Raw genomic sequence first — 20,166 nt, 5'->3', positions numbered from 1 at the left:
GGAGATAGTGTACAAATGTAAAGCTCTGTTTATCTTATAAGTTATCTAGTGCCAAAAAATAACTAAATTTTCAACACTTGTTAATTTGACCATAAAGTGATATTGAGAATATTTTAGTTTCTTATTACATTAAATTTTTTTCATACTTAAGATAACTGTAGGTTTATGTTATTACAAAATCTAGCCATAATTTATAGGTAAATTAGTTTTTGTACAACTGGAAACGTAGGAAATGTATCAATTGGTACATACATTTCCTACTATCTCTAACCTTATTAGAATAATGAATTTATTTTTGTTAATATGGATAATAAAATGTTGGTGCAAGACTTACCAAAGAGTGGGTACGCGTTTGAACTACTGAAGTCTTAAGTGATCACACTTGATGTATCAACTAAAAAGTTTATTATTGCTTAAGAAAATTGCCATTTCTGCATTTGAAAAAATGTTATTTAAGTAAGAACACAAATGCATAAAATTTTATTTTCTTTTAAAAAGAAACCATTTTATAATTATATAAAATTAACGTTATGTAAGTCAATAATAAGATCTTTTGTATTCTGTTTCAAATATATAAAAATACTACACCAGCATTTGGGTTTTTTCTCTTGAATTGTACAAATCTTTACGATACCAAGTGGTCATGCCGTGTGGTTCCTAGCACTGTATAGATTAGACCACTCGATCTCTTTTCCATTGGATGTCATATAATGCGATGAATCGATAGGCTAAATTCATTATTTGAATCTCAATCCATGCAACTGAACATGTCCAATCACGTCTGCGAGGCTGTTTGCTCTGTCTTACCCGTAAAGGATAAAGTTGTACGTATGTATGTGATACGAAGTGGATTTTGGAGGACACTGACTTGATTTGACGTTGCTGTTGTACACACAAACCCAAGTGTTTTTAGTGTCACCAGTACCATATGACTGCTGAAACAAAATCATCCTACCATGAGCCAACTCAATGAAAAGAGGTTTTACAGGAATTCTCGCGGGAATGTGAAGTTTGTTGCTTGTATTAACTTCTTCCCTATTATTACATATTATAAACATGCAGTGCAGTGTATCTTTTTATTCAAGGATTGAGTTAATACAACCAACAAACTTCAGAATGGAAATTAGCAGATTTTTTTAAAGGCAACACCGCGGTCTAAGGAAATCTAGTTTTAAATAAAAGAGTCAAGTTAATTGTACCCTTTAATTCTTTGAATACAATGCCGTCTCACGAGTACCACCATGAGACAACCCAACCGGTGTTTTAAATATAATTTTTATTGCAACTTTATACACTATAATATATAGGATCGCTTTTAAAACTACTCGTAGCGGGAGCGATGATTATGGCTCGACCAATAGGAAGATCTTCCTCTAGTCTGGTGTGATGCCCGAAGAACCGCGCGAAGTGTCGCCGATAAACTTTGCTTGCGCGATTTAGACTCTTCGCTTCGCCAATGAGATTGGCTCTTGTTTAAATAAGTTTAGTACGTATGTACTATTAAGTATTATACATATATAGAAATGCTTCTTACAGAAACTTATACATAGTAATTTTATAATTAAAAATTCGTACTTGACAAAGTGATCTCTGAATTTGTAAGATGCAGATGTTTTTAAAGCTGATCATCTCCTTTTTCTATCTTTTCTAATTTATTTGATAAATTTAACTTTTTATTATATCTTTCCTATGCTCCCTCGTTCTGCGCAGGAGTGGCCGCCCTGAGTGACTTCTCCAAATTCTTGAGTGACGGCGTGATGCTGCTACCCAGGTCTTCCACCACACTCGACAGGTATACTGGAAATTAATTGATATATTACTTTTCTAATTTTGGATTAATTTATATAGAACTGTAGGTTTAGAGATACTATATTTTATAATAAATACTTATACAGATAAACATCCAAGACGCAGGCCAATCGGAAAAAGTTCTTTACTCATCATGCCCTGGCCGGTATTCGAACCCGGGAACCCGAATTTTAAGCGGGCACCTTACCGATTGAACCGCTAAAGCTTTAAAGAGTGACATACATACATATATACATATGGTCACTTCTATATCCCTTGCGGGGTAGACAGAGCCAACAGTCTTGGAAAGACTGATAGGCCACGTTCAGCTGTTAGGCTTTAAGATAGAATTGAGCTTCAAATACTTAGTGACAGGTCGCTAATCCATCGCCTGAAAAAGAATCCCAAGTTTGTAAGCATATCCCTTAGTCGCCTTTTACGACATCCATGGGAAAGAGATGGAGTGGTCCTATTCTTTTTTGTATTGGTGCCGGGAACCACACGGCACTAAAGAGTGACCTCACCTATATCGGTGAGACAACGTTTGGTACCCAGCGCGTCCATATTCCTGATGTTCAGCAATTTCTCAGCGTAAATGTCGCATGTGTGCGTGCAAATCTGGAAATAATCATTATTTGTTATCCACACTAATAATAAAGAGGAAAGATTTGTATTTTTGTATGTTTGTGTGGAATAAACTCAAAAACTACTGGTCCGATTTTGATAAAATTTGGCACAGATATAGAATAGACCTTCAAAAGTGACATAGGCATAAATTTGTTTTGAAATAAATTAGTTTTCAGGTAGAAAAATATGTCCACCCGTGCGAAGCCGGGGCGGGCCGCTAGTATGTTATATGTTTGTTGTTTTTTTTTTTTTTTAAATTCTTATACAAGGTATCACTTATTGACGTCACATCACTCAAATCTACTTATAACTACATACTGCCGCTTCCAAAGCGCATGTGTAGTAGAAGCGGCGGAACAAACTACACTGCAGCTAATACTACATTACAAACCATTACCCGGGCTTATACCTCTGTAGGGGATTTATATGAATACTACTAGCGATACGCCTCGACTTCGCACGGGTAGCATTTAAAGATGTAAATCTTCCTCAGAATATCTTTCTTTCCAACATTTCGAAAAATATAAAATCCGTCCACTACTTTCCGAGATAAGAGTAGGTATACATACATACATATAATCACGTCTATTTCCCTAGCGGGGTACACAGAGCCAACAGTCTTAAAAAGACTGATAGCCCACGCTCACCCGTTTGGCTTAATGACAGAATTGAGATTCAAATAGTGACAGGTTGCTAGCCCATCGCCTAAAAGAAGAATGTATACCTACATACAGACAAAGATAATATCGGAACTTTATGACAAGTAGTGATTTCTATCATTAAGCCAAAAAGCTGAATGTGACCTATCAGTATTTTCAAGACTGTTGTCTTTGTCTACTGCGCAAGGGAAATAGACATGATTATATAGGTATGTATGTACTAGAGGCCGCCCGCGACTTCGTCCGCGTGGAATCAATTCCGCGGGAACACACGGGATAAAAAGTAGTTTGTTATTCTGGTACTTCATCTACATACATACCAAAATTCATCGTAATCGGTTCAGTAGTTTTTGCGTGAAAGAGTAACAGACATCCATACTGACATCATGACATACTCACCAATTTACGCATATATAATACTAGCGACCCGCCCCGGTTTCGCACGGGTGCAAAATTCGGAAAAAATCTATACTAATATTATAAAGCTGAAGAGTTTGTTTTGTTTGTTTGTTTGTTTCTTTAAACGCGCTAATCTCAGAAACTACTAAACCGATTTGAATAATTCTTTCACTGTTAGATAGTCTATTTATCGAGGAAGGCTTAGGCTACATTTTATCCCGGATTTCCTACGGAAAACGTCAACAATGCAGGTGAAAGTTGAATGAGTCGGCCATATGCGAGCTTTCCACGCGAACGCTGCGCAAACCAACAAAGATATACTAAAACAATGTACTAAAGATGTGAAGTATGTACTCATTTTTTGCCACAAAAAAGTCCGCGAGAGCATATATCTATCTCTTAAGGTTTACTTACAATAACCACTTTTATGTTCAATTTTTAAGATTATTTTTTCATTATAAACATAAGTTATTTTGAAACCAATTTTCTTTAATTCAGTATTAATCCTTATCCAAATAAATATGTTTATTACTTTCGGCGTTTCATGTAGACTATAATTGCCATTTACAGTATATAAATCAGACGAATAGGTTTTGAGATATAGTCGTTATAAGCAATTTGCAGCGAAACATTTAATACGGCGAACCAGCGTTCTTTCTAATACGCGTGACTGCCTGACCGCTGATTATGTCTATCTTTTGAGATTGTTGTTGATTATGAGTATTTAATTATAAACACAACTGTCTTTGATATCACTTAATTTCAATGAACATCTTAGAAGATATTACTATTTTAAAGTAAAGTAAAGTATCAGCCTGTAAGATCCCACTACTGGGCAAAGGCCTCTCATCTCACTATATACGGTCTCCGTTCCGTCGCGGGTAATGATGTGGGCCAAGTCGTCGCCAAGTCGCATAACAATTTGCAGCTATAATAGATAAAGCCGAGGAGGATGTTTGCAAAAATAAATATGATGCCCAAAATAACTATTCCACGCGGACGAAGTCGCGGGCACAGCTAGTTATACATAAAAACCTTCCTCTTGAATCACTCTACCTGTTACAAAAAACCGCATCAAAATCCTTTGCGTAATTTTAAAGATTTAAGCATACAGACAAACAGACTAAAATAGCGACTTTGTTTTATACTATGTAGTGATATTAGTAGGATGTGGTTTTCCTTTTTTTACCTAGAAACTAACTAACTAACTAACTGCCTATCAACTTACCTCGGCGAGGAACTGCCACGGCGCCTGTTTTTCTGTAAGATGCATCTCCAAATGATGGGGCAACGTCATCAGGTATTGGCCAATCTGTACCGACAACATATTATAACAAATAGTAGGTATACATACATACATACATATAATCACGTCTATATCCCTTGCGGGGTAGACAGAGCCAACAGTCCTGAAAAGTCTGATAGGCCACGTTCAGCTGTTTGGCTTAATGATAGAATTGAGATTCAATCATTCATTCATTCAATAATTCCAACGGTTCCGTTCACAAGTAGTATTATTTGCTTAGTCAACTTGCTCAAATTAAATAAATAAATACGTTAGTGATGTACCTACTCCTGTGGTGAGATAGCGCTGGTTTTTAATTAAATTTCATTCAATCATTCATTCAATAATTCCAACATTTCCGTTCACAACTCCTTGTATTATTTCCTCAGTCAACTTGTTCATTCAATTATTCATTCATCCATTCAATAATTCCAACGTTTCCGTTCACAACTCCTAGTATTATTTCCTCAGTCAACATGCTCGAATTAAATTAAAAAAAAACAAAATACCTTAGTGATGTACTCCTGTGGTGAAATAGCGAAGTCGGGCAGATCAGTGGACAGGGCGTCATTGTTATTCCACACCGGCAGCTGGGGGATCTCGTCTGTCAATCGGATCAACTACACGGTCACGTCTATATCCCTTGCGGGGTAGACAGGGCCAACAGGCTTGAAAAGACCGAATGGCCACGTTCAGCTGTTTGGCTTAATGATAGAATTGAGATTCAGATTCAAATCAATTAAAATGTTTAATACGCTTGTGCCGTGTGGTTCCCGGCAGATGTGTAAAACAAGAATAGGACCACTCCATCTCGTTCCCATGGATGTCGTAAGGCGACTAAGGGATAGGCTTATAAACTTGGGATTTTGGCGATAGGCTAGCAACTCGTCACTATTTGAATCTCAATTGTATCATTAAGCCAAACAGCTGAACGTGGCCTATCACTATTTCAAGACTGTTGGCACTGTCTACCCCGCAAGGGATGTAGACGTGACTATATGTATGTATGGATGTAATACGCTTCGTTGTAACTACTGTGGAACGCGCGAGATTCAAGGCACAGTTAGTTAAGGATTTCCTGACTCAGAAAAACGTGTGACAATAGGTATTTTAGGTTTTTGGTATTTATATACGTCTTGTTTTAGGTATCCTTTGTTTTAGGTATTTATATACGTCTTCTGCCTCCGTGCCGTGTGGTTCCCGGCACCAATACAAAAAAGAATAGGACCACTCCATCTCTTTCCCATGGATGTCGTAAAAGGCGACTAAGGGAGACGCTTACAAACTTGGGATTCTTTTTTTAGGCGATGGGCTAGCAACCTGTCACTATTTGCATCTCAATACTATCAACAGTGGCGTAACTATACCATTCGTGGCCCGTGGCAAATTCATCGGATAGGTACGTTCTAAAACTGGGTTACAACCCTTTTTATACAAAAGCTTTGAATTTTTAATATTTTTTTTACTTGTGTAGGAAACTGAGTAGGTAACATAAATAAATCAAAGACTAAAACTTTTTTTTACTAAACATGTATGATAAATAAGAAATGTTGGGAGTTGGGATTCTCCTCTGACCGGGGGCCCATTCCAGCTGGGGGCCTGTGGCATTTTGCCGACTTGCCACCCTGTAGTTACGCCACTGACTATCAATAAGCCAAATAGCTGAACGTGGCCGATCAGTCTTTTCAAGACTGTTGGCTCTGTCTACCCCACAAGGGATATAGACGTGACCATATGTATGTATGTATGTATGTTCTCCCTCCTAGCTTCAGAGTCCCGGTTGCATCCTCACCACCACTCTGGAGAGGAGCCCGGGGTATGCCTTTGACCATGGATCTGCGAGCGAGTCGGCTTAAAATACTAGGATATCAAAATACATACATACATATGATCACGTCTTCATCCCTTACGGGGTAGACAGAGCCAACAGTCTTGAAAAGACTGATAGGTCACGTTCAGCTGTTTGACTTAATGATATAATATCAAAATCTAACAGTAATTCGTTGGAAATAACTATAAATAAATAAATATATACGGGACAAATTACACAGATTGAGTTAGCCTCAAAGTAAGTTCGAGACTTGTGTTATGAGATGCTAACTCAACGATACTATATTTTATAATAAATACTTATATAGATAAACATCCAAGACCCAGGCCAATCAGAGAAAGTTCGTTTCTCATCATGCCCTGGCCGGGAATCGAACCCGGGACCGCCGGTGACACAGACAAGCGCACTACCGCTGCGCCACAGAGGCCGTCTACTATCACATACCTAGTATAACATCAATGGGGTTCCTCAAGATGGCCCTGGCCAGGGCTCTCAGCTGGTCCTTGGCCCTCCACAGGTCAGCGAAGGCCGGGGGCTGCGCCCTCAGTCTCGCAAGTTGTTGGCGCGAGTCCGCTTCCAGCACCAGGGCAGCGAGATCTGACAGCTGGTGTTGTTCCGCTGGTTCTTTTTATAAAATAATAGCGTTAAGTGTACGTTCTTCGATGTGATTTTGCATGCCAAGACTGGTTAAAAGCGCGAAATGTATAATGCTTTGTAACACCTATAATTGTACCGCATTTATAGCAAATAATGTATTTGTATTTGATGTTGTATTCACATTTTTATAAGTTACGCGTATACTTATCGTGGATGTCGTAAAATGCGACTAAGAGATAGACTTACTCGTATAAACTTGGGATTCTTCTTTTAGGCGACTAGCTAGCATCTTGTCACTATTTGAATCCCATTTCTATCATTGAGCCAAACAGCTGAACGTGATCTATCAGTCTTTTTAAGACTGTTGTCTCTGTCTACCTCACAAGGGATTGTCTAGATTGGACTGTCTCTCTCTCTCTTTATAACAGTCATTTCTTCTTGCACAATTATCTCCCACCTCGCCACGGCGTACTTACCAAAGTAAAAAAGTCTGAAAAACAAACTTTAAAAAAAACCACTTTGCAGAAACCACCAGTAATTTGGCTGGAAAATTATCTAAATATTCTCTGTCTCTCTCTCTATATACCTGTCTCTTCTTCTTGCACAATTATCTCCCTCCTATCGCCGTGGAGTACCAAAGTAAAAAAGTCTGCAAAAAAACCTAAAAAAAACCACTTCGCAGAAGCCACCACAGGAATTTGTCTGGAAAATGGTCCAAAATATTTCTTCTCACCTTCATCTTCTCGCTCGATCTTCCGCCTAGCGGCCGCCGTGTCCAGCAACACTGCCACGGCGGCCTCCGACAGCAGCGCGGCGGGGAACACGGCGGACAGCACGCCCGCCGCGCGCCCGCCCGACACTGTAGCTCGGAACATCGCGTCTATACGACTGTGTTCAGACGTAGCCGTATCAGACTCCAGTACGGTGGTCTCATGAGGTAGCTGTGCCACCACGCCTCGATCAATGCATGAGAGTCACATTTCTCCTGAGCCGTGTGTACCAAGATATTAGGAAACAGTGGAAGTCGCTCAAAAAATGCACTTCTCGCCCAACCATCTTCTTCATCGCCACAGAGAACGGTAGCAGGAATCACCAGGAATATGGCTGGAGAATTATCTAAATATTCTCCGTCTCCCTCTCTCTCTATAACTGTCTCTTCTTTTTGCACAATTATCTCCCACCTCGCCACGGAGTACCAAAGTAAAAACTTAAAAAAAAAAAACACTAAAAAAATCCACTTCGCAGAAACCACCACAGGAATTTGTCTGAAAAATTATCTAAATATTCTCTGTCTCTCTCTCTCTATACCTGTCTCTTCTTCTTGCACAATAATCTCCCACCTCGCCACGGAGTACCAAAGTAAAAAAGTCTGAAAAAAATTGTCTGGAAAATGGTCCAAAATATAATTTCTCACCTTCATCTTCTAGCTCGATCTTCCGCCTAGCGGCCGCCGTGTCCAGCAACACTGCGACAGCAGACTCTAACAGCAGCGCGGCGGGGAACATGGCGGACAGCACGCCCGCCGCGCGCCCGCCCGACACTGTAGCTCGGAACATCGCGTCTATACGGCGGTGCTGAGCGAAGATTACGCTGGTCAACGATGACTGACTGACTCAAAAAATGCACTTCTTGCCCAACCATCTTTTTTGTCGCCACAGAGTACGGTACCTAGCAGGAATCACCAGTAATTTGTCTGGAAAATTATCTAAATACTCTCTGTCTCTCTCTCTCTATACCTGTATCTTTTTTTTGCACAATTATCTCCCTCCCATCACCGTGGAGTACCAATGTAAAAAAGTCTGAAAAAAAACCTAAAAAAACCACTACGCAGAAACCACCAGGAATTTTGTCTGGAAAATGGTCCAAAATATTTCTTCTCACCTTCATCTTCTAGCTCGATCTTCCGCCTAGCGGCCGCCGTGTCCAGCAACACTGCGACAGCAGACTCTAACAGCAGCGCGGCGGGGAACATGGCGGACAGCACGCCCGCCGCGCGCCCGCCCGACACTGTAGCTCGGAACATCGCGTCTATACGACTGTGTTCAGACGTAGCCGTATCAGACTCCAGTACGGTGGTCTCATGAGGTAGCTGTGCCACCACGCCTCGATCAATGCATGAGAGTCACATTTCTCCTGAGCCGTGTGTACCAACCAAGATATTAGGAACAGTGGAAGTCGCTCAAAAAATGCACTTCTTGCCCAATCATCTTCTTCATCGCCACAGAGAACGGTAGCAGGAATCACTACAGAGTCCAGGATGAAACTTTGTAAGCATCAATCTTATACATCATAAGTATAAGGGTTGCAGGAACCACCAGGAATATGGCTGGAAAATTATCTAAATATTCTCTGTCTCTCTCTCTCTCTCTCTCTCTCTCTCTATACCTGTCTCTTCTTCTTGCACAATTATCTCCCTCCCATCACCGTGGAGTACCAAAGTAAAAAAGTCTGAAAAAAAATTGTCTGGAAAATAGTCTAAAGTATAATTCTTTCTCACCTTCATCTTCTAGCTCGATCTTCCGCCTAGCAGCCGCCGTGTCCAGCAACACTGCGACAGCAGACTCTAACAGCAGCGCGGCGGGGAACATGGCGGACAGCACGCCCGCCGCGCGCCCGCTCGACACTGTAGCTCGGAACATCGCGTCTATGCGGCGGTGGTGAGCGAAGATTACGCTGGTCAGCGATTGGATGAAATTCTGTAAAAAAAAAAAAAAAATTTTTTTTTTCAGATTTGTCAGTCTATATCAGGAACTAGATTAGGCGTATTCTTTCTTTTTATTGGTGCCTGGAACCACACGGCACATTCCCAAAGTCAAATTTTCTGAGACAGTTTTAAAGGGGGGGGGGGGAGGAGCCTTGAAGTATGTCCGTAACTGTTTTGACAATTTATCAATTCAAATTATGCTAGATTCATCATCATCAGGATCATCATCGTCGACGGCCTTTGTGACGCAGCGGTAGTACGCTTGTCTGTGACACCGGAGGTCCCGGGTTCGAATCCCGGCCAGGGCATGATGAGAAAAGAACTTTTTCTGATTGGCCCGGGTCTTGGATGTTTATCTATATAAGTATTTGTTATAAAATATAGTATCGTTGAGTTAGTATCTCTCGTAACACAAGTTGCGAACTTACTTCGAGGCCAACTCAATCTGTGTAATTTGTCCCGTATATATCCTACTACTATTATAAAGGCGAAAGTTTGTATGGATGTTTGTTACTCTTTCACGCAAAAACTACTGAACCGATTACCATGAAATTTGGTATGTAGGTAGCTGAAGACCCAGAATAACACATAGGCTACTTTTTATCCCAGAGTTCCCGCGGGATTGATAGGGTTTCCATGCGGACGAAGTCGCGGGCGGCCTCTAGTTTATTTATATTTTATCATCTCACCTCCACAGCCGGCACGTAGAAGGGGTACGCGGCGAGGCCGGCGATCTTCTTCGCTCTGTTGTAAGCTGACTCCAACCAGCCCTCCGACCTTTCAGCCAGGGAGAGAATCGTTCTCGAATGTTCCACCAAATTGTCCTGCAATTAGATAGAGATAGATAGATAGATAAAAGCTTTATTCACTACATACATACATACATATGGTCACGTCTATATGTATAGACGTGTCTACCCCGCATATCCCTTGCGGGAAAAGACCGAATGGCCACGTTCAGCTATTTGGCTTAATGATAGAATTGAGATTCAAATAGTGACAGTTTGTAAGCCTATCCCTTAGTCGTCTTTTACGACATCCATGGAAGAGAGAGATGGAGTGGTCCTACTCTTTTTTCTATTGGTGCCGGGAATCACCACCAAAAAAAAACAAAGATTGTTCCAACAAAAATCTACGAATAAGAAGAAGCTGGCTATAATAAATGTGGGTGCTTAACTAACATTATCGCATATATTATTATATATGTACTAACTATATAAATAACATACATACACATATATATATATATACATATATATATATATATATATATATATATATATATATATATATATATATATATATATATATATATATATATATATATATATATATATATATATATATATATATATATATATATATATATATATATATATATACAGGGTGACATTATATATATATTTAAAACAACTGCATCCTTTTAAACATAGACTATACCCATGCTTCTGAGCTGTTTGAGCCTAATTTTATTAAAATTAAACATCATCATTTTCTCATTTAAAAAACCCTCAAAAACTACGTCACACGCTTTATTAAAGACCAATACTACAAAAAGAAATTAAAACAAAACATGTAAATAAATGTCTGAAAAATAAATTATTTTTCTAGTATCAAGATCAAGTAAAGTATAGAGTTGTCGAGATCGCTCAGCTGAATGAATTGTGTCGTTGACCTCTGAATCTTACGCGTCGCTTTTCCGCCAGCCGGGGTGATATGACGTATTCAGGATCGTGGATTTTGATACTTTTATTTTTTTTAAGTACTTTCTAAAATATGAACCGATATTTTTCTTTAAACGTTTTAAAATATCCTTTAGATGAGTACACTTAACAGTAATTTATGCAGTTGAATTAAAAGTCACCCTGTATATATATATAAAACACTCACCGTCTGCAACAGCTGCGGATCTTCCAAATGGTCGAGGAGCAGCCTCGTTTGCAGCTCAGTGTACTTCGGCAGAAGTTCCCGGAGCGGGGCGTAAGTTGCTCTTCCCAGTTCACGTATTGTCGCTGGCAGGAGAGTTTCTAGGATCATCGTGTTTCGTCATTACTAGAGATCGGATGCATACATACATACATACATAGAGTCACGTCTATATCCCTTACGGGGTAGACAGAGCCAATAGTCCCGAAAAGACTGAATGGACACGTTCAGCTGCTCGGCTTAATGATGGAATTGAGAATTTCTCAATTCCATTAATATATTTGGTTTCTGAAACCAAATAGTGACAGGTTGCTAGTCCATCGCCTAAAAAGAATCACAAGTATGTAAGCATATCCCTTAGTCGTCTTTTACGACATCCATGGGAAAGAAATGGAGTGGGTGGTTTTGTATTGGTGCCGGGAACCACACGGCACCTTACCTAAACCAATATTTTGGCTAAGAAAGTATGGAGGCGGCTTCTTGCTTTCGGGTTTCGAATTTTGAATTTTGAATCCCAGAAATTTTATTGAACAAGAAATTGAAACTTATCGTATATTAGGTATGATAAACACCTTTATAAACATAAGTGATGGATGATCATATTTATTTAAAAAATTACCTACCTACTGGGATTCCAGAATTATACCGCGTGATTTTTTAGTCAGTACGAATACAGTTCGAATACATAATTAGAACATTAAGTGTATCAATGCCGAATCCTGGAATGCTTGAGGTACAGAAGTACGTTCCATACTAACCCAACATCCCAACTTTAGGTAAATATGCATCCGAATATCCGATCTCTAGTCATTACTCATATTAGAAGTTTGACCACTCAATTTTAGACCACTCTACCTTTTTCCCATAGATGTCGTAAAAGGCGACTAAGGTATAGGCGTGTAAATTTTTGGGATTCATCTTTTAGGCGATGGGCTAGCAACCTGTCGCTATTTGAATCCCAATTCTATCATTAAGTCATACAGCTGAATGTGGCCTGTCTGTCTTTCAAGACTGCTGGCTCTGTCTACCCCGCAAGGGATAAAGACTTGATTTTATTTATTATTTTTTTATATGATATACAAGGAGAGTGTGGAGGGAAAGGTCGGAGTGGGAAGACCTAGACGAACGTATCAATGATCAAATTAAGGACGTCCTGGTAAAGGGTCAGGTCAAGAGTACCCGAAACCGCCGAGCTTGCATGAAGAGAGTTATGAATGTGGATGTGTTATATATAGAGTTATGAAGTGGAAAGAGGTAGTCTCTGCCTACCCCTCCGGGAAAGAGGCGTGATTTTTATGTATATATTAATTTTTATATGTATTTATGTATGTACCTTTATTCTGCCTGGGCGCATCAATAATCCCCCTGATGCAGGATATGAACTCGTCAATATCACCCTTCAGGTCCGTTAGTAAGACCATGCCCTCTTGTGGCGTGGAACACAGCTTCAAATTCGCTGAGACCACCTAGAGAGAAGTTTTTATTGAACACTAGCTAGCTGTTGCCCGCAACTCCGTTTGCGTGTTCATAGAATAGAATAGAATAGATATACATATTTTCAAAATTGGATACACGGTATCACTTATTGACGTCACATCACTTAAATCTAATTATAACTACTACCGCTTCCAAAGCGCATGTGTAGAAGAAGCGGCGGAACAAACTACACTGCAGCATTTTCATCGGACGTCAATATACAAATATAGATCTCTTAAATCTAAATCATGGACGAATGCACATTGTCTACATTAAAAAACATGAATGAATGTAGAACATATTTTTATACGCCAACAGAAAATGCTCATCACGCTGAACAATTTTTGATAAAACGGTTATTTTTTTCGATATTTCCTATAGTTTAGCTAAATTAGTATGGTTCGACATCAGCTGTTTCAGATTTCAAAGTAAATTATACCGTATATGTTGGCCGGTCATAAGAGCTATACAACAAAATAAGTTTCATTGATATCAGTTCAGTAGTTCCGATGATTAGCGTGTACAAACAAACATACATGTAAAGACTCTATTTTTTTCAAATTACATATATACATACATATGGTCACGTCTATATCCCTTGCGGGGTAGACGGAGCCAACAGTCTTGAAAAGACTGATAGGCCACGTTCAGCTATTTAGCTTAGTGATAGAATTGACATTCAATTAGTGACAGGTTGCTAGCCTATCGCTTGAAAGAAGAATCCCAAGTTTATAAGCCAATCCCTTAGTCGCCTTTAACGACAATCCATAGGAAAGAGATGCGAGTGGTCCTATCTTGTGTTTTTGCTATTGGTGCCGGGAACCACACGGCACTGAGATAAATAATTCACCAACATACCAAAGTAGGAGTCGGCTCCAGGGACAGCAATAGATCTGTGTACAGCCTCAGTAGCTCAGCTATCGGCGTGTCAGATTTCAGTACATTGGTCAACCAATCCACCTGAAAGTTAAATTTCATATGATTTATCTATGTACAATAAATATTATAAAGCTGAAGAGTTTGTTTGTGGGTCGAATTGAAAAATTCTTTTGCGTTGAATAGATCATTTATCGAGGAAGGCTTTAGGCTATATAACATCACGCTGCAACTATAAGGAGCAAAGAAATAATGGAAAATGTGAAAAAAAAAAACGGGGAAAATTATTCATCCTTGAGGACTTCAATCATGCCAAAAATAACTATTCCACGCGGACAAAGTTGCGGGCATAGCTAGTGTACAATAAATTGGAAAGTGGTTTTGCTAGCCACTAAGAAAAAAATGTGAAAAAGACGGGGGAAATTATTCATCCTTGAGGGCTTCAATGATGCCCAAAATAACTATTGCACGCGGACGAAGTCGCGGGCACAGCTATTCATCGAATATGCAAGAGTAATGAGTGTGGAGGAAGCGGGAGAGGTCTGTAAGGATCGTAGCAAGTGGAAATCCAGTCTCTGCCTACCCCAATGGGAAACAGGCGTGATGGTATGTACGTATGTATGTATGTGTGTATGTATGTATGTCAGAATGTATTTATGTATGACTGTATGTATGTATGTAAGTAAGTATGTATGTATGTAAGTATGTTTGTAAGTATGTATGTAAGCAAGTATGTATGTAAGTAAGTATGTATGTATGTATGTAAGTATGTATGTAAGTATGTTTGTAAGTATGTACCTATGTAAGTATGTATGTATGTAAGTATGTATGTAAGTAAGTATGTATGTATGTATGTATGTATGACTGTATGTATGTATGACTGTATGTATGTATGTCAGTATGTATGTAAGTAAGTATGTATAACTGTATGTATGTATGTATGTCACCTGTTTATTCGCCTCCCCCGCCAGCATCCGACTCAGGGCTCCAACGGAGTGCGAGTCCAGGGCTCTCCACCTGTTGGCCAGGCGGGCGGCCGCGGCCCGCCGCCAGCATCTGCACACAGACACCGCTCGGCCCATGCCGCGGAATAAGGCCAGGTATGTTGACGTACTCTCTGTAGACAAGAAATATGCTTGAATGAATAATACATAGCAGTTTGTTGACGCTCCTTCTGCACTGACGCCTTGGAAGCGGCAGTAAACTTAGTTATAAGTAATTTATTTGACGTCAACCAATGTTGTTAAACCTTAATATGTTTTGACAATTATTAAGCGATACGAAGTATCCTATAATAATGAATAAAAATTTTGATTTTTTTTTATTATTTTGAATACTTATTGACTAAAATCCTTTTTCCCGAAGGGTTGGGCAGGCCGTGTTGTTCCCGGCACCAATACAAAAAAGAATAGGATCACTCCATCTCTTTCCCATGGATGTCGTAAAAGGCGACTAAGGGATAAGCTTACAAAGTTGGGATTCTTTTTTAGGCGATGGGCTAGCAACCTGTCACTATTTGAATCTCAATACTATCATTAAGCCAAATAGCTGAACGTGGCCATTCAGTCTTCTCAAGACTGTTGGCTCTGTCTACCCCGCAAGGGATATAGACGTGACCATATGTATGTATGTATGTAAATTTATTGAAATGAACGTGAAAACGTGCCTGGAAAGGCCTATCATCTGAATAAAATATAAATTTTGATTTTGTATCATTCAGTTATATAACTCTTTAGGCAAAGGTACCAGGACAACAGAATTAACAAGGTGGTTCTCACCAGCGTCCATACGAGTGAGGGCCTCTATCAGGGGCGGCGTTACGGCCGCTTCCAGCCTATTGTACAGAGTCTCCAGTTGTATCCTCTTGTTGTCATAATCCGGCGCTTCGCTCAGTACCTGTTCAGTAGACCATTAATTGTGTCTGTTCACCTGGCAAAACTCAAACTGCAAAAGCGTGTGAGGATCTCATCTTGAACGATGTCCAACTAATTTTCTTTTGTCAAGCCTAGCCAAGGGCGTAGCCAGGATTCCATACAGAGAGGTAAGAGGGGGAGTTTTAATACTAACGGATGCTTTTACGGTGAGGGACAACATCGTCAGAAACATCATTCAGGCAACTGGATGTGTTCCCGGCACTAATAGAAAAAGAATAGGATTACCCCATCTCTTTCCCATGGATGTCGTAAAAGGCGACTAAGGGATAGGCTTACAAACTTGGGATTCTTTAGTAGGCGATGGGTTAGCAACCTGTCACTATTTGAATGAATTCTATCATTATGCTAAATAGCTGAATGTGGCCTTTCCTTCCAGGACATCAGAAGCAGTAAATACCACAAACATTCTTAAAACGAGTAAAGAAGTATAATAACAGTAACAGCTGCAAAACACTATACTTTATGTATGCAGAGATCGTGGCAAGTGGAAAGACGTAGTCTCTGCCTACCCGTCAGCTTACCTCCAAGCTGGCAGTCATAGCGGCGACTTGCTCCGACAACTCGGCCAACTTATCTCTCTGAGTGGGCACGCCCGCTTCCAGCACTTCCTCCAGGGCCGTAGCCAGCGCCGCCCACTTGTCCGCCTCGCGCAGAGCTGATGCTGCGGTCTGAAGACCAAGAACGAAGGAGGTTTGGTCACGAAACGAATTATGGTCCGTAAAAAGTGGTCTTATATTTAAAATGACAGTTTCTCCTTATGAGTCTGCAGACCGTCATCGAGAAGGTTCTTCAGGGCTTCAGCAGGTTCCTGGCGGAGAGCTGATGCTCTGGTCTGAAGACCAAGGATGAAGGAGGAATGGTCATAAAATGGTCTGTAATATTGCCATTTCAAAAAGTGGTCTTATATTCAAAATGACAGTTTCTCCTTATGAGTCTGCAGACCGTCATCCAGCAGGTTCTTCAGGGCTCCAGCAGGTTCCTGGCGGAGTGCTGATGCAGCGGTCTGAAGACCAAGGACGAAGGAGGAATGGTCACAAAATGGTCTGTAATACTGCAATTTCAAAAAGTGGTCTTATATTTAAAATGACAGTTTCTCCTTATGAGTCTGAAGACCGTCATCAAGAAGGTTCTTCAGGACTCCAGCAGGTTCCTCGCGGAGAGCTGATGCTGCGGTCTGAAGACCAAGGACGAAGGAGGAATGGTCACAAAATGGTCTGTAATATTGCCATTTCAAAAAGTGGTCTTATATTTAAAATGACAGTTTCTCCTTATGAGTCTGAAGACCGTCATCGAGAAGGTTCTTCAGGGCTCCAGCAGGTTCCTCGCGGAGTGCTGATGCTGCGGTCTGAAGACCAAGGACAAAGGAGGAATGGTCACAGAATGGTCTGTAATAGAGAGAGTGAAAAGAATAGTAAAATCAGTAAGCACACTGGAAGTCACATCACTTAATTCTGATCATAACTACTACCGCTTCCAAAGCGCATGTGTAGAAGAAGCGGCGGATCAAACTACATTGCAGCATTTTCATCGGACGTCAATTTACAAATATAGATCTCTTAAAACTACATCGTGGACAAAAGCACATTGTTTACATTAAAAACATGAATGAATGTAGAACTAATTATATCAATGCGAATATTTCGTCAATTTCAAATCAGATTTACTGTGTATACTAACCTCAAGTCTACTCTTCAAGCGATCAATCCTCTGCAGACTCTCGATAGAGTTCCCCGTCTGCTGTTCCACTCCCTGCAGCTTCTTCTCCAGCGAATCCAAGCGCTGCTGTAACAGCGCACCGTCTACTTGAAGCGCTGAAGCCGCTTGAAGGATTCGGGGCACTGATGTTACTATCTATGGTGAAGTAAGTTAAATTACATACATACATACATAAAATCACGCCTCTTTCCCGGTGGGGTAGGCAGAGACTACCTCTTTCCACTTGCCACGATCTCTGCATACTTCCTTCGCTTCATACACATTTATAACTCTCTTCATGCAAGCTCGGCGGTTTCGGGTAAGTTAAATTAGTATTGAATAAAAATTCACAATAAAACAGTAAAAATAAGTTATGGTAAGGGAAACGTCGTGAGGAAACTTGCGCATACAATAATCACGTCTATATCCCTTGCGGGGTAGACAGAGCAAACAGTCTTGAAAAGACTTAAGGCCACATTCAGCAGTTTGACTTAATAATAGAATTTAAATTCATTCAAATAGTGACAGGTTGCTGGCCCGTCGCCTAAAAGAAGAATCTCAAGTTTATAAGCCTATAAACCTCCCATGGATGTTGTAAAAGAAACAGAGTAATACTATTTTTTTACTATTGGTACCAGGAACCACACGGAACTGTGATGTGTATGTATGTATTTATCTCACCTGTGTAGTAGTCTCGTCTAAGGAGTTTGTCAACTGTTTCATATAAAGTTGTAGTCTCGTGACAGTATTCGCCACAAACACCTAAAAACCAATAATTAATTTGAATGAAAAAAAAAAAAGCTACACAATCACATGGGTTGAGTAAACTCTGAAGGTAAGATAACTCTCTTTCTTTGAGTTTTTTTCTTTCTTTAAATGATAAAAATATTGACATTTAAATTATTTTTCATTATTATATATGTATCATTTTATCAATTAAATACATGTTATAAATTTTATTTATTTTAAATTACTTATTAATATTCTCTCCAAATATAATATGACATTTTTTATTGTTATATTCAACATAATACCCGACATAAGCTTCCCGCCATTACAAATTATTTTATAATTGCGATGCCCAACAGGGTTCATATTGTACCTATTTATAACCAGTAACTGTAATTCAATTGATGTACTTTATGATATGCAATAAAGATTTTGAATTTGAATCACTTATAGATCAGTCAGGTGGTCTCGGCACATTGACTAGACCACTCCATCTCAGCCAGCTGTTGCATTGGACTTGAGACATTGACACATCAGCTGTAAGATATAACTCCGCATACTAACCTCTTTATCCTGATTCCCGCTGGAGCTCCAAGCTTTGTTTATCCATTTCTTAGGATTGAAATCCTCTTCAGAAAATGTTTTCAAGTCCTAAAATATAAGATATTTTGATTAATAATTACTACAATTATATAAATATTAAAGAACAAGGTACGTTTATTTGGTATCAACATAACATACAGCTGTATGGTTCCTTGCAGTTTAATAACCGCTCCATTTCTTTCCTAAATCGCCTTATACGACATCTCCTGTGTCATACTCTAATTCTGGTAGCTAATAAAAACATTGTGTGCCAGCTGCTTCACTTCAAATGGAGATTGTAAAATGCAATCATGAGAAAGTATACAAACTGGAAATTGTATCTTAAGGCGAAGGCTATTACTATCTGAATCTAAATTCCATCAAGTAAAATGTAAAACTATCCATACATAATGTTAGGAATTAGTAATTTGAAAATAGGTGACAGTTTCGGGGTTTACCAAGGATATACACAGGATTTTATATAAACAGATTCTACTCATATTTTTGTTGACCCTTACCATGTTTTCCCTATTAATCCAGTATAAATTATTAGAGTAAGAAGATACTTTAAAAAATTAGTTCTATTCTTTATTTATTTTGTTTTTGTTTGCCTAGGCTGTACCACTGTGGTACCTGTCACCAAGTGTCACGATATGACATTGACATTGATGGACAGTGAAAGTTTCATTGAATGGACTAAGCGTTTAAGTTTATTTCGTACAGGAACAGATAGTCACGTTTATATTCCTTGCGGGATAAATAGAAGGGAACGTTGAGCTGTTTGGCATAATGATAGACTTGAGATTCAAATAATGACAGATTGCTAGCCCGTCGTCTAAAAGAAGCATCCCAAATTTACAAGCCTATCCTTTAATCGCCTTTTACAACATTCATGGGAAAGAGAGAGTGGTTTTATTACCTTTTTTGTATTGGTACCGGGAACCACTCGACACCTAAATTTACACAACAATTAAGTACATACGTACTTAAATATTAACTAATAGACTTTGAAACCTTTTTGCCATTGTTCGTATCGCAGACATATAAACATTTTAAAA

General features: G+C 39.4%; 1 protein-coding gene across 1 annotated transcript; it reads right to left on the bottom strand.

The window, feature by feature from the left end:
- Positions 1-1,191: 1,191 nt before the first annotated feature.
- LOC106130112 (conserved oligomeric Golgi complex subunit 7) lies at positions 1,192-19,780 on the bottom strand. The gene is made up of 17 exons (XM_013328877.2): positions 19,627-19,780; positions 19,091-19,177; positions 18,479-18,559; positions 17,780-17,953; positions 16,624-16,770; positions 15,947-16,064; positions 15,116-15,285; positions 14,151-14,252; positions 13,150-13,282; positions 11,781-11,917; positions 10,580-10,714; positions 9,684-9,882; positions 7,034-7,213; positions 5,268-5,362; positions 4,702-4,785; positions 2,313-2,406; positions 1,192-1,797 (listed from the first exon to the last, which is right to left on the bottom strand). The coding sequence occupies exons 1-17, from the start codon at positions 19,627-19,629 to the stop codon at positions 1,688-1,690; spliced, it is 2,049 nt and encodes a 682-aa protein (XP_013184331.1). The 5' UTR covers positions 19,630-19,780; the 3' UTR covers positions 1,192-1,687.
- Between the last annotated feature and the right edge of the window lie 386 nt (positions 19,781-20,166).

Source organism: Amyelois transitella, chromosome 31 (assembly GCF_032362555.1).
Source record: "Amyelois transitella isolate CPQ chromosome 31, ilAmyTran1.1, whole genome shotgun sequence".
Classification (NCBI taxonomy): Eukaryota; Metazoa; Arthropoda; class Insecta; order Lepidoptera; family Pyralidae; genus Amyelois; species Amyelois transitella.
This window is presented reverse-complemented; position numbering and strand designations above follow the sequence as displayed.

Excerpts from the sequence above, each read along its gene's own strand:
- LOC106130112 (XM_013328877.2), bottom strand. Across the intron at positions 16,771-17,779 it reads GCTTGAAGAGTAGACTTGAG|ACCGCAGCATCAGCTCTGCG; the intron begins GTTAGTATACAC and ends CTTGGTCTTCAG. Across the intron at positions 16,065-16,623 it reads CTATGACTGCCAGCTTGGAG|GTACTGAGCGAAGCGCCGGA; the intron begins GTAAGCTGACGG and ends TCTACTGAACAG.